Source organism: Oratosquilla oratoria, chromosome 3 (assembly GCF_046742065.1).
Source record: "Oratosquilla oratoria isolate Oo_2021 chromosome 3, ASM4674206v1, whole genome shotgun sequence".
NCBI classification, from domain to species: Eukaryota; Metazoa; Arthropoda; class Malacostraca; order Stomatopoda; family Squillidae; genus Oratosquilla; species Oratosquilla oratoria.
The window spans coordinates 25,028,856-25,044,414 of NC_134779.1; the positions used below are offsets into that span (position 1 = coordinate 25,028,856).

General features: G+C 37.4%; 1 protein-coding gene across 8 annotated transcripts in view; it reads right to left on the reverse strand.

The window, feature by feature from the left end:
* LOC143020987 (cell adhesion molecule Dscam1-like) overlaps positions 1-15,559 on the reverse strand; it is a 90,675-nt gene that overhangs the window by 45,616 nt on the left and 29,500 nt on the right. For all 8 annotated transcript variants that reach the window (XM_076178086.1, XM_076178104.1, XM_076178080.1 and 5 more), the window contains exons 16-25: positions 15,088-15,222; positions 14,347-14,585; positions 13,713-13,956; positions 12,586-12,738; positions 12,282-12,437; positions 11,370-11,623; positions 10,066-10,539; positions 9,566-9,645; positions 8,953-9,107; positions 1,446-1,544 (exon numbers count right to left, since the gene is read on the reverse strand). In XM_076178086.1, the coding sequence (XP_076034201.1) occupies positions 1,446-1,544; positions 8,953-9,107; positions 9,566-9,645; positions 10,066-10,539; positions 11,370-11,623; positions 12,282-12,437; positions 12,586-12,738; positions 13,713-13,956; positions 14,347-14,585; positions 15,088-15,222 (1,989 nt within the window). The remainder of the gene's footprint in view (positions 1-1,445; positions 1,545-8,952; positions 9,108-9,565; positions 9,646-10,065; positions 10,540-11,369; positions 11,624-12,281; positions 12,438-12,585; positions 12,739-13,712; positions 13,957-14,346; positions 14,586-15,087; positions 15,223-15,559) is intronic.

The following is a 15,559-nucleotide window of genomic DNA, read 5'->3' on the forward strand; positions in this document are numbered from 1 at the left end:
CAAGTATTTATAAAACATTAAAATATGTTTTATTTATATTGACCTATTACAGTCCTAGAATACTATTCATATATTTAATCACTACAAATGTAACATAACTTGCAGATGAATGCAATGACTAAGCACAAGAACTGAGGTACTGAGTGCATTCTTGCATCCAAAAGCTGATGAAATCTACTCGTATGATATTGACTAGCGGACAGAATCCTATGAATCCTGTCACTCTTGTGAACTACGAACAATTAATAAGTAAAAACCAGTCTGAAAATTCCATCTATTACATGGAATGTAAATACTAACATTGAGCATTTTAAAAAAATTCTATGACAAAAAAGTATTATTATTATTATCATTATTTTTATTTTTTAGTTTCTAGTTTAAATGCGTTTGAGATGAAATGTCTGAGAAGTATGGTAGGGGTTATATGGTTGGATAGTGTGAGAAACGAGGGGGTAAGGAGGAGAGCTGTGGAAAATGAGATGGCAAATAAGGTTGATGAAAGTATTGGGACAGTTTGAACACAGAGAACAAATGAGTGAAGAAAGATTAATAAACGGAATGAGGAAAGCAGAGGTGGGTGGAGTGAATTTGAGGGGACGACCGAGAATGAGATGAATGGATGGATGGGGGTGAAAAGGGCGTTGGGCTAGTGGATAATTGTTTAACAAGGAAGGGAGAACGAAGAAGATAAGGCTGAGTGGAGAATGATTGTGTATAGATAAAACTGTGATGCAAGGAAGGAAGGGGGTGGAGGATAGGAGGGGAGGGAGTTGTTATGCGTGAATGATATTTTGACACAGCCCGAAAGGATTTCTCCCCCGTCTTCTCTTTTTCTACATGAGGGGACGGAGATTGAGGGGGCGGGGTCTACGATTAAGTGAAGCGGCATTGCTGTTGATGTACTGTGTCTTACTGCATTACTTCTGACACAGGACAGTGGGCGGGATACAGGGATGACCCGTCATCCACGAGGAGCTAAGATGAGAAGGAGTAGAGCGAGTGGGATAGGTGGGAGTGAGTACTTGATTTTTCATTTTGCTACTTCCCTTGTATGGGAGAAAAATCCCTTGATATATGTATATAGATAGATACATTATTTCTAGTAACAAAAATATTTGTACCTATGTATATACATTCCTATACATATATGTATTCATCTTTGTATGTATATATGTATGCATTCATGCATATATATATATATTATGCATGTACATTATGCATATATGTATGTGTAAATGTATGTATATTTGTACTTATGTATATACATTCCTATACATATATATATTCATCTTTGTATGTACATATGTATGTATTCATGCATATATATATATCATGCATGTACAGTATGTATATATGTATGTGTAAATGTATGTATGTATGTATGTATGTATGTATGTATGTATGTATGTATGTATGTATGTATGTATGTATGTATAATAGCCTACCTAGAACCGGAGCACCACCAGTGAGTGTTGTTCTCCATCGAACTGTGATGGTGGAGGCTGTGACGTCACTGACGAAGAGCAGAGGCGGCGATGGAGGAACTGTTTGGGAGGAATTTGAAGAAATTTTATTAGAATAAAATCCTCGAACTCCTGAAAGAGTGAATACCTCTGCAGTGGATACACTCGCCCATTTATGAAACAAACAAACACACACACACACACACACACACACACACACACACACACAAACACACACACACACACACACACACACACAAACACACACACACACACACACACACACACACACACACACACACACACACACACACACACACACACACACACACACACACACACACACACACACACACACACACACACATACACACACATACACACACACTTTGCTGGACCTTTTTTTTGTGCGCGCGGAAGGTCACAGCATTAACCATAGATCTGATCATGTAAGAACTTTGAGCTCTAATCTGGCAAGGTAAAACTGTCAATTACGGATCCAACACGCAATCCAAGACTGTGGTGAATCTTACACTCGGACGTACTCATGCAAGGAAAAGTAAACATACGTACGCACATGCACATATAATTGCACAAAAAGTGTACATAAACACTGTAGTAGCATACAAACATATATCTTTTAATGTCACAAGTGTTTTTTGCATGTATGTGTGTATTTACCTAGTTGTGTGTACCTAGTTGTATTTAAGGGAAGGGGAGCTATGCTCGTGATGTCCCGTCTTCATATCTCATTTTATCTAAACTATTTTTAAATTCATGTATTGTTTTTGCACACACTACTTTCTCATCTAACTTGTTCCAAATGTCTATTACTCTGTGAGGAAAGCTGTTCTTTTTCAGATATTTTCTATAGCTGTCTTTCTTGATTTTCTTTCCGTGTCCTCTTGTATTCTATCATTCCATTTTATTAGATCCTCTCTATCAATAATTTCTATGCCTTTCATGACTCTGTAAATAGTTATCAAATCTCCTCTCTCTCTTCTTTGCTCTAGTGTCTGTAGTTCAAGCTTTGCTAGTCTCTCTTCATATGATAGTTTTGAGAGTATTGGTGCCAATTTTGTAATTGCTCTTTGTATTCTTTTAAGTTTTGTTATACATTTTTTTTTGTACTTGGTGACCACATCGTTGCTGCATATTCCAATCTTGGTCTTATCAAAGTGATTAGTATTTTCTTCACCATTTCTTCATCCAGGTATGTAAATGCCACTTTGATTGTTCTTATTAAATTATAAGTTTCTCCAAAAATCTTGTTTATATGTTTCTCAGGTGACATATTATTCATAATAATGACTCCCAGGTCCTCATTTTCTACTTTTTTTTATTCCTTCTCCCAATCTATATGATCCTATTATTCTTTTTTTGCATTTTTCCAAATTCCATTATACTACACTTTTTAGTATTGAGCTCCATCTCCCACTTCCTACTCCATTCCCATACTTTATTGAGATCACTCTGTAGTGACTCACAATCTTCTTCCGTGTTCACTTTTTTAACAGTTTTGCATCATCTGCAAAGAAGCTCATATAACTTTCAATTTCTTCATCCATATCATTAATATATATAGCAAACATTATTGGGGCCAGAACTGTTCCTTGTGGAACACCACTTATCACTTCATCCCAATTAGAGTGTTTGTCTCTTATCACTACTCTCATTTTTCTTTCTTGCAAAAAGTCTTCCATCCATTTAAGCAGTTTGCCCTGTATTCCTCCTTCAGTTTCTAATTTCTTAAGCAACTTCTTATGTGGTACTTTGTCAAAAGCTTTGTTTAGGTCTAGAAATGCACAATCAGCCCATCCATCTCTTTCTTGTATTATATCTATTAGCCTTGAATAGAAACATATTAAATTGACGACGCATTGTACTTGTTATATAGACTGGTCTATAGTTGGTAGGGTCTTCTTTATTTCCTCGTGTATATATAGGTACTATATTTGCTCTTTTCCAATCTTTTGGAACTTTTTCTTCTTTCAAGGAACTATTTATTATGCTTTGTATTTTGTCTGCCAGTTCATTCCTACATTCTTTCAAAATCCAGTTTGCTATTTCATCTGGTCCATGCGATTTTCTGACATCAAGATTACTCAAGTGTTTCACTATTTCGTTCTTTGTTACTTCTATTTCTTTCATAGGGGGGACTTTCTCTTTCCATTCAATCTCTCCAGGTTGTATGTTCTCCTTTGTAAACACTGATGTAAAGTGCTTGTTCATAATTTCTGTCATTTCTATTTCCTCTGTGTATTCAACTCCTCCTTGTCTTAATTTCTCTAATTCTTGTTTGTTTTTCAGTTTGTTTTTTACAAATCTGTAAAATAGTTTTGGTTGATCTTTACATTTGTCTATGACATCTTTTTCATATTTTCTTTTTCCTCTCTGCACCTTTGTACGTATTCATTTCTTTAATAAGTATATATTTTCCATATTTCAGGTCTTTTATGTTTCTTCCACTTGGTCCAAGCTTTGTCTCTTTTGTCTTTTAACTCCCTACAACTTTTGTTGTACCAGCACTTTACATATTCTTTTTCTTGTTTTTGTCTTGGGACATACTTTTCCACTCCTTTTTTTTTTTTTTTTTATAAATTTTTGTCAAAATATTCCATTTCTCTTCCACTGTTGTAACTTCTTTGTATATTCTTTCCTAGTTTTCTTTTTGAAAGAATTTTCTTATTTTATCAAAATTTGTTTGCTTTTTCATACATCATTCTTCCTTTTCTATATTGTTCATTTCTTTTCATGTATTTTGCCTCATTTAGTTCTAGTTCAATCAATATGTGGTCACTTTTACTTATTGGTGTCTTATATTCAATCTTTTCCACTATTTTAGGTTCAGATGTGATTATTAGGTCTAATCTCGATGGTTCTTCTTCATTTCTGTACCTAGTGTTCTCTTGAATCCATTGTGTCATTGTATGGTCAATAATCATCTCGAGTAGAACATTTCTCCATGAGTCGTCTCCACCCTTTACTGTCATCTCTTCCCAGTAGATTTCTTTGCAATTAAAGTCGCCCATCATAACTATTCTTCCTCCGTCTTTCATTATCTTATTTAATGCTATCCTTGTGTCTTCTGACATACTTTTATGTTCACTCTCTTCCCACGAGGCTGTTTTTGGAGGCACATAATTTATCACAAACTTTCTGTTCTTCTTATATCTGTCTTCCACTTCGATCATAATCATCTCTACTGTATTCATTCCATATGTGACACACCTCATGTTTATATCCTTCTTAGTCAGGAACATAACTCCACCCCCTTGTTTTGTCTCTCTGTTTCTAATCCAATAATTATGTGTATCATTTCCTACACTGTTGGGTGGCAGTGGACCTTTTAATTTTGTCTCTACAATTCCCATTATGTCCGGTTCTTTTTCCTTCAGATAATCATTCAGTTCATTCAATCCTGCTATTAATCCATTTATATTTGTGTAAGACACTCTTAAGTTTCTGCTACTTCCATTGTATTTTGTGTTTCCCTTTTGTTTTTCTCTATTATGTCCCATTTCCTCATTTTTATATTCACTACTCTCCAATAGAATCTCTCTTTTTCTGACTGTTCTGTTCTCGTTTTTTTCCTTAGCTTCTTATCTTTTCGTTTTTTCCTCCTCTCTTTCCTCTTTATTCATTTCTCTTTTTATCCATACCTTTTTATATTGTTCACTGTTTGCTAGTTTCCCTGTTTTTGCTAAGATATTCTCTGCTGTCGTTTGTGATCTGAATTTAATCTTAATTGGTCTGGTCTTATCTGTACTATATTTCCCGAGCCTATACATCTCTTCAATTTGTTTCACGATTTCAGGTTCATCTTCCTAAACTAATTCTAGTAAACTGCTTACTTTTTCTTTTTCCTCTTTGATTCTTGTGGTTCTATTTAGATTATACTTCTCTTCCTCTCTTCCATTCCTAATATAATTATACATTTCTTTTTATCTGCTAAGTCTCTTACTATATTCTCCTTCTGTCTCATCACTTTAATAACTGAGTCTTCAGTTTGTTCTTTCATCTGCTGTTTTATTATGTCATTAAATGCAATTTTGCTGTGTTTTTTTCCCCAACCCTGTGCTTCTTTTGCTATGGACTCTTTATTCTCTATATTATTCCTCTTTAATTCCTCATTCTCCTCTTTTACTTGTCTTTTTAATTCTTTTATTTCTTTAGTTAGGTTTTTGTTCACCTTCTTTAGTTCTTCCAATTTTTCAACTTTCTGCGCAATCTTTGTTAGTTGACCGAACCTACTCTCCCAATGTTCGGTCATTTTTTCAAGCTTTTCCTCTAGTCTTGCTAATCGGGGAGGTTGGTACCCCCCCCCCCTCATTAAATCCCTGGAAATCATTATCTTCACATTCCATTGTGTTGCTCTTATCTATATTTATAATCTTTACATTTTTGCTAACCCTTTCTTCCCCAAAATCATCATCCATCCTTCGTTTGTTTACAAGTCGCCTGGCATCCTGAACCAAGTCCTCCCCTTCCTCATTTCCTTCCATTTCCATCAGTAATCTTTCCCCTTCTCCTTTTTCATCACCTTCACACTACACCACGAGCTTTCCCCTTCCCTATAAATACAACACAGGTACTTCCTTGTTATGATTCTTGAAATTCTTGGATAACTCCGGAGTCCGAACTTCGCTGTCACCTCGACCGACGTGTGTGTGTGTGTGTGTGTGTGTGTGTGTGTGTGTGTGTGTGTGTGTGTGTGTGTGTGTGTGTGTGTGTGTGTGTGCTTGCGCGTGTGTATGCATGTTTCTTATTAGAATACTTACCTACTAACACCCATATCAACTAATAACAAGAACCTGCTCTACTATTATAGGATATGTCTGGTATCAAAAATATTTCTTGTTTGATTAATCTTAAAAATATGAAACACAATGTTAATTAATTTGGAAAAAAAATCAAGCAAGCAAGAATCTCTTAGAAATATATGCCATACAATCTTGGTGGAAAGATGAATCTTTCGTGCGAAAATGCTTGATAATTAACTGTTAATTAGTGGAAATCACAAAGAAGCTTCACAAAGTCAAGATTTATACTCACCCCCCATGTCCCTGGAGGCTGCAGGCAACAATAAATGGTTTTACTTAGAAAAAATAAACATGGCTGGACGAGGAGAAGGAAGCTTACGTCGCAGGCATATCTGGAGAAGTATTAGTCATCAAAATGCTCAAGTATTATGTTTTGAAAGCTCATATAACTCAAGACATATTTTCGTGCTTACAAAGAAGATGCAATATTAGTTGTTTTTTTTTCTTTAACTGATTTTTGTTTTGTTTATTTCTTACAAAGGGGATGCAATATTATTTTTTTTTTTTTTATTTAACTACTTATTTTCTATTTTTTTTCTTCTAATGGATGTGATTTTCAGTATAAAGATCAACAGTCTAGACAAGAATGTAATAGAAACAGTAATAAAACTTATATAAAACTGTCCTATATTTGTTGCTATTATCATTACTATTATTATCCGTTTTGGCGCTATTATTGTTAGTAACTAACTTATCTACCCTTTCCACCACTTCTCTACTCAAATACTCAAATTTGTATTTAGATCTCTGGTCATATATTTATTAGTTGATCTTTGTAGACCAGCTTATAAGCCTCCTAATCTGGTTTGTGGCCATGTGAATATTTGTTATTTTAATTTGGTATAACGTATTTTTTCCATGACATATCAATGAGGGGCCACATCATCCATTTGATCATCTAATTTTGGGCCCATGATCTATCAATTTTTTGGGGGGGGCTAAATGGTATGCTGAATGATCTATTTTGGGGCCACATGTACGGTGCATTAAATTACGTATTTTGGGGTTAAATGATATGACGATATGGCTTAATGTCAAAAGCTCCCCCCCCCTCAAAGCCCCCCAACCCCCCAACCCCATTTAATCCATGTGGCGAAAGCTCTCCTAAACAGCAAAATGTTTAATTCCAAAACTTGACCATTCAGGAAGTAAAATTCAAAAGAAGAAACGAATAACAATTCAAAGCATTAAACTGGTTGTTAGTTAAGCAAATCTCTTTCTTTCAGGATCAACAATACACATGCGCTTAAAGCTCAGCAACCTTCTGTTTCACTTCACGAACTTCCTTGCTCAAGGTCAACAGGACGGTGCCTTACAAAGGAATATTGATTTCGGTGGTATGGGGCCATTGCCCAGTGTGAACACCGTTCCTAACCTCTACAGCATGGCCAGGATTCGAACCTGTGTGCGCTACCACTGTACCAGAGGAGGCCCCACAAATGCGCCAGAAAATCTTTTTATATGTTTATATACATGAATACAAAACTTTAAAGATATCTACATTGACAGATAAATATAGTTAAATAAACAATAAATGAATAGACAAATGAGCAAACACAAATAAGTGAATAAAGAAATAAATTAATACCATGAAAAATAAATATGTAGAAAAATAAATATGTATATACATAAACACCCGAAGATATATGAAATAGAAATATGTATATATATATATATATATATATATATATATATATATATGTATATATATATATATGCATATGTATATTACTTTGGACGGTTTACGGGGGTTACTTTGATGACTAGCAAAAGATTACTTAAGAATTCAAATCTGCAGTGAGAGAAAATGACTGTTACAGAAGTGCGCGCCGTATCATGTCATTACAATATGAACCATTTGGTACCCATTGCGATACCATTGTATATTCAATTAATCTTAATATACTACCATTCTATGATCAATATCAGGTTAATGGAGGTACGGGTCGATGGTCTGATGACTCACGGGGTTGAGGACTTCTGCTTTAGGGTACACAAGATTACATTGGTTGTACAAAACGCTAGCGGCCAGGTTACTGTACATTTCATCTACACCACTGATCTCGCCATTGGTGGTTCTTTACCCCCCCCCCACCCCTTGACATGACTTAGGTTTCGATACCTGACCGCGTTAATGACCTCCAGGCTGAACATATCACTGACCACACTGTCCATTACATATATGCATATATATATGTATATATATATATATATATATATATATATATAATGTATATAAACATATATATACATATATATATATATATACATACATATATATATATATATATATATATATATATATATATATATATATTTACATTTGCAGAAAAGTCACTAGGAATAAACGAAAGCGCTCGGTCTCCTTTCTGTTATTTTCCTGGTGATTTTTCTGCATAATTAGACTCACGTGTTCAAGTGATTTCTTCTGCATATATATATATATATATATATATATATATATATATATATATATATATGTGTGTATATATATAGATATATATGTATATATATAAATATATATATATATATATATATATATATATATATATATACATATATGTATATATATATGTTTATAATGTATGTATGTATAATATATGTGTACATGTAAAATGCATCAATCCTCGATATGGACCAAACGGTCATCCTGCAACCTGACTTACCTTGCACGGTCACAGCGTACGTGATGTTGTCCGTGCCGTGTACGTTGGAGGCGGAGCAGGTGTAGTTCCCAGCGTCCGTGGCTTTGACGTCCGTGATGAGCAGAGAACCGTCAGGGTACTCCTGGACTCTTCCACTGCTCGGCAGAGAGTCCCCACTGCAAGAAAATATATCTTTGTTTATATTGTTCTTATTTACATATGTATATACATGTGTGCAGAATACATACGTACATACATGCATACATACATATTGACATATATACACACATGAATATATCTATATGTATATATATATATATTATATATATGCATATATATATATATATATATATATGTCTATATATATATATATATATATATATATATATATATATATATATATTCTTTTTCAATAATTTCCTTATTTCAACTGCTCAGTACGGATTTCTTATTGGAAGTTTCGACTTAATACTTTTGATTTTGAGGAGAGAAGGAGTAGGAAGAATAAGAGAAGGAGGAATACGAGGAAGAGGAGGAGGAACAGGAAGAGGAAGAGGAGGAGGAGTAAGTGGAGAGGGAGGAAGAGCAGTAAGAGGAGGAGGGGGAGAGGAGGAGGAAGAGGAGGATGACTTACTTGAAGGTCCAGGTACGTATTGGTGTTGGACTTCCAACTACTCGACAACGAAGGTTAAGTTCCTCACCCCATACTGAAACCTGTGATGGTTGAAATAAATAAAAATAGATAAATAAACAAACAAATATATATATATATATATATATATATATATATATATATATATATATATATATATATATATATATATATATATATATATATATGAATAAATAAACAAATAAGAATGCATCCTTATATCCTTATCGTCCATCGATAAAATTTTATGTTCAACCTAACCTGATTTAGCACATGATGTATTTTTTAATAATTCGTATATATTTCTAATATGTTGAGGGTATCTTTATATATTGTGGGTGTGTATATGTGTGTGTATATGTGTGTGTGTATGTGTATGTATTTAATCTGTATCACATTTTCGACCTTTTCATAAGTCATTATGGATTCATATGGACAATCTTTGATTAACATAGCAGAGTTGTTGGCTCTATCCTACTTACGATAGCCTGGGAAAAGGACGCTATGGCTGCCTGGGCATCATGTCTGGGCCTCTGGGTCACCATAACTCCCTGAGGTCCTTCCCCAACTTTGGTGGCCGCTGTTACCCAGAACGAGTACATTTGCCCGGCCCGAAGTCCCGTCACCAAGTAATGCCTCTCTTTGCCGGAGACGACCCACGTGGTGGCTGAGGTTCTGCCAGGCGTGTAGTCGGCGTTAGTGTACGAGGTGACTGCGCTGCTGCTTGACCCTCGGCCAGAGCCACTCGTTCGATAGGTCCCGTAGGTGTTACTCCCACTCCCGCCGGTGCCCCCGGGGTAGGAGGCGATTTGGGAGTACCCCATCCTGAGGGAACCTGAGGGTTCTCCCATCAACCTCGAGGAAGAGCCTCCCCCGGCCCAGACAGCGTCCCCGTTCGAAGTTACTGAAGATCTCGAACCGGGAACTGCCCAGGAACCGGCCCATGCACCGCCCATCTTGAAAGAAATATAATTAATATAAATAGAATACCATACCATATACCAAGGCTTTTTTCCCCCTTACCAGGGGGGGTAGCTAAAAAGGACAAGGCACAAAAACACTCCCACCCATTCCATCCCCGAAAACACTCCACACCCCTCCACCCTCCCTCCCATAAATGAATGAATATATAAAATGGAAAATATAGAAAATATAATACATATACGCCTATGACCAATCACGGATACCTCCTAATGATGGTCTTGTAATCTAAGAGGGACGATATAAAGAATTGTAACCTAACTGCACATTTTCAAGACCCATCCACTCTTCCACTTTAATCTGGACATGCATCCACAAAAATCCTACTCTCGTTTTCCATACTGGAGCGAAATCTCTTCGTTATCGCCCCAGTTACATTTCTTTCACCTTTTCATAAGAAGAGAGATGAGAACTAGCGACAGACTACTTCCTTCCTAATTCTTTAACACAATAAAATAGAATGTCCCTCATTAACACAACATAGACAATAGTATGAAAATTCCTTCCAGAGATCTATGGAGGAGCCCAAAGACCATTACTATTTACTATTGGGTTACTGGTTTTCTGTCAAAGAAACTCGAGTAAAAAAAAAAAAAAAAAAAAAAAACTCTTTTAACACAATAAAATAGAATGTCCCTCAATAACACAACATAGACAATAGTAAGAAAATTCCTTCCAGAGATCTATGGAGGAGCCCAAAGACCATTACTATTTACTATTGGGTTACTGGTTTTCTGTCAAAGAAACTCGAGTAAGAAAAAAAAAAAAGAAAGAAAAAAAAAAAAAGAACTCTTTCATCACCCACCTGAGATCGGGGAGTTCTAGATCGTCCAGAACCTTCTCTCGGAGGAGCATCTCCTGTCGAGGTCGCTGAAGGAGGTCCAGCGGACAGAGCAGAAGCGGAGGGCGAGGAGGAGGAGGACGAGGAGGAGGAAGTGTCTCGCATGTGGAGTGTGTACTTGGTGATGACGCCGTTAGGCGAAGAAGGAGGTCTCCAAGACACTAAGACGCTTTGGCCATCCACTGAGAGAGCTTTGACCGCCTCGACGGGCCCGGGGACTGGAATTATCATAAGCGAGTTTTGTTAGTTAATGTGGTCTGTTTCTCATTTTTAGTCATTGCAATGGCTAGCTTAGTCTCTCGATCTGGCAGCCATTCGTTCACTCACTCATCCTGTAACTCGTTCAAATATTCACTCACTCATATATTCCCACACTTCAACATTCTCACTCTCTTTCTCGTTCTCTCTTTCTCTCTCTCACTCTCACTCTCACTCTCATTCTCTCTCTCTCTCTCTCTCTCTCTTCCTCTCTGTTTCACCCTCGCTCTCTCTCTCTTTTTCCCTCGCTCTCTCTCTCTCTCTCTTTCCCCCTCGCTCTCTCCCTCCCTCCCTCGCTCCATCTCTTTCTCTCCCTCTCTCACCCTCTCTCCCTCTCTCTCACTCTTTCATTCTCTTTATCTATCTAATATATCTCCACACACACACACACACGCACGCACACACACACACACACACACACACACACACACACACACACACACACACACACACACACACACACACACACACACACACACACACACACACACACACACACACACACACACACACACACCTAAGTAAGCACACACAGTTGTTCATATTGTACATTATATCTATACTTGATGAGAGATACCTTAATTCTCCTCTTAACTCCTTTTGGCTTTGTCTACTTACTGTCCTCCATTGTGATGCAGTAGACGGGGTCTGATCTCACACCATCACCTCGCCGAGTGAAGGCAGCGACCGTGACGCTGTAGTTTGTGTAACGCTCAAGAACTAACAAAGGCGCCATGAGCGTAACGACTGTCTTCTCACTCAGGTCATCTGGGTCTGAAAAACAGGATTTTTTTTCGTGTTGTTTGTCAGAGGTGTTGTTGCCATTTATTGTTATTATCAATTACAAAACAGGACTTCTAAAGCTGGAAAATAAGGTCCAGGATGTTTGTACGGGTGGAGACTTGTCCCATACAATACTCACGGAAGAATTTCTTGGGGTGAACGGGTCTGTATATGACCTTGTAGCCCTGAAGGACCCCGTGTATGGCACTAACTGGAGGACGAGTCCATCGAACGTGGAGAGATGTGGAGGATAAACTTGTGCATTGGACGTCTCGAGGCGGTTCACTGGGAACTGCATAGAAGGAAGAAGGTGAGAATCTTAAAGAGGTTATCACATTGGGCTGTATTCCTTCGACATCCTAATCAACTAAATTCTAGAAATTTCATAGAAATGAGGGTCACCCTAATGAATCAACACAAAATCTATATTCATCACGTTTCTAGTGACAGGTTCTCATAATAACTTGCCATCCTCCAAAGTCTAGTAATTTAATAAAAATGAAAGGAAGGACCCAAGAACTTTAAACAAAATCTACATATATCAAAAATTGGATACATGTTACTAATGACAGAGTCTCATAAGTTCACCATCCATTTTGGTCTTCCCCTCTTCCAATTCGGTTCTTGGTCCTGCACCTGACCATCCTCCAAGGTCTACTAAACTTATAGAAATGAGGGTAAGGATCCAATGACTCGACACAAAATCTACATTTATCAAGACTTGGGTACATATCCCGTGACAGAGTCTCATAAGTCCTTACCATTCTCTTTAGTCATCGCCTCTACCAGCTCGGTTCTTGGTCCTGCACCTTACCATCCTCCAAGATCTACTAAACTTATAGAAATGAGGGTAAGGATCCAATGACTCGACACAAAATCTACATTTATCAAGACTTGGGTACATATCCCGTGACAGAGTCTCATAAGTCCTTACCATCCTCCTCAGCCTTCGCCTCTACCAGCTCGGTTCTTGGTCCTGCACCTTACCATCCTCCAAGATCTACTAATCTTATGGAAATGAGGGTAAATAACTCGACACAAAATCTACATTTATCAAGACTTGGGTACATATCCCGTGACAGAGTCTCATAAGTCCTTACCATCCTCTTCAGTCATCGCCTCTACCAGCTCGGTTCTTGGTCCTGCACCTTACCATCCTCCAAGATCTACTAATCTTATGGAAATGAGGGTAAATAACTCGACACAAAATCTACATTTATCAAGACTTGGGTACATATCCCGTGACAGAGTCTCATAAGTCCTTACCATCCTCTTCAGTCATCGCCTCTACCAGCTCGGTTCTTGGTCCTGCACCCGCTGCATTGAAGGCCTGGACGGTGACTCGATAGCTTGTGAACTTCTGAAGACTGTTTAGCGTCGTCTCGGGACGGTACAAGGCAGTGGCTGAGGGCTCCAGAGTTTGGTAACGGAAGGGCTCCGAGCTGTTGGTGACCTTGTAGCCCACGTAGTAGCCCAGGCTGGCTCGGTGAGACATGGATGTGTCTGGAGGCTATGCAAGCCAAAGAAACGGAGTTTTATTGATATCGTATTTGGTTATCAAATGCTGTCGGGCATTTAGCGACTTCTCGTTAGCTTTTTTATCTGATAAGGTACATTATGGTTACTGTTCTGGCTAATATTTGATGAATGTATGCATTTAAATCGTGGCAGACTTGAGAAAAATTTAATGTAGAGTCATAGAAGTCCTATCTTATCCTAGATCTCCGACCTTTAAGATAATAATAATAATAAAAACAATAATAATAATAACAAAAAAAGAAAGGACACGCATGATATCACATAACCATTATTAGCAAAATCACCAAAATCCAGATAATAAACTCCACTAGATTGAAGAGGTCTCCTTCCTAAATGTTACGTTCACCTTAACCTGACCTACCTGCCACGTAACCCGAAGACTCGTCGAAGATATGGGAGAGACGCGGACGTTGGTGGGCGGATGAGTCGGCGGCTCGTGGGCGGTTGTGACCTTGACCTCGGAACTAGGGGGCGACGCCCCCACGGCGTTGACCCCGACGACCCGGATATGGTAAACGCGTGCCGGAACCAGACCTTTGATCCTCGCGTAGTTCGTCCGGACCTCTACAGTCCGGATTCGGTCTATGTTGGCCCAAGAATCTGGACAAACAAATGAAGTTAAAGAGAGAGATAGAGAGATAGATGGATAGATAGATAGATAGACAGACAGACAGACAGACAGACAGACAGACAGACAGAGAGAGAGAGAGAGAGGAGAGAGAGAGATAGAGATAGATATACAGACAGACAGAGAGAGAGAGAGAGAGAGAGAGAGAGAGAGCGAGAGACAGACACGTGGATACGAGCGATATCCTCAATGTTGCCCCTTATGTATGTACAAGTCATCAGTAAGTAGATAGAATATGCATACATACATACATATATATATAATATATATATATATATATATATATATTGGTACATATACGTATTTGTATATATATATACATATCTGTATATATATATATATATATGTATATACATATGTATTTATATATATGTATATATACATATATAAATATGTATACATATGTATATATATATATATATATATATATATATATATATATATGTATGTATACAGTACATATATATTACCTACCTGTTGAATTAATGATGAGGAGCCTGTAGGAGGTAACAGGGGCGTTACCATCATGCGAGGGTGGCGACCACGTCAGGTTGATCGTCCTCGACCCCGAGTCCACGACCCGAGGAGGACCTGGAGTTCCCGGGATCTCTGTTGGGATCAAAATTCGATTTCGAGTCCGTCTTTGGGTCGAGGACAGAGGCGTCTTCACGGTTTAGGAAAGATGTTTGGCAGTTTTGTGCATGGTTGGTCAATTTCGTGTTTTTTTTTTCTGGCACGTATGCTTATGTTTTTTGTCTTTTGTATGTATGTATGTAGGTATATATGTATGTGTACATATATGTATGAATATATTTATGTATGTATGTATGTATGTATACATGCATGTATATGAACATATATTATGTATATATGTATGTATTTATATATGTATATGTGTGCATGTAGTTACAGAAGTGTCTGTGTGTATGTATGTGTGTGCACAAGA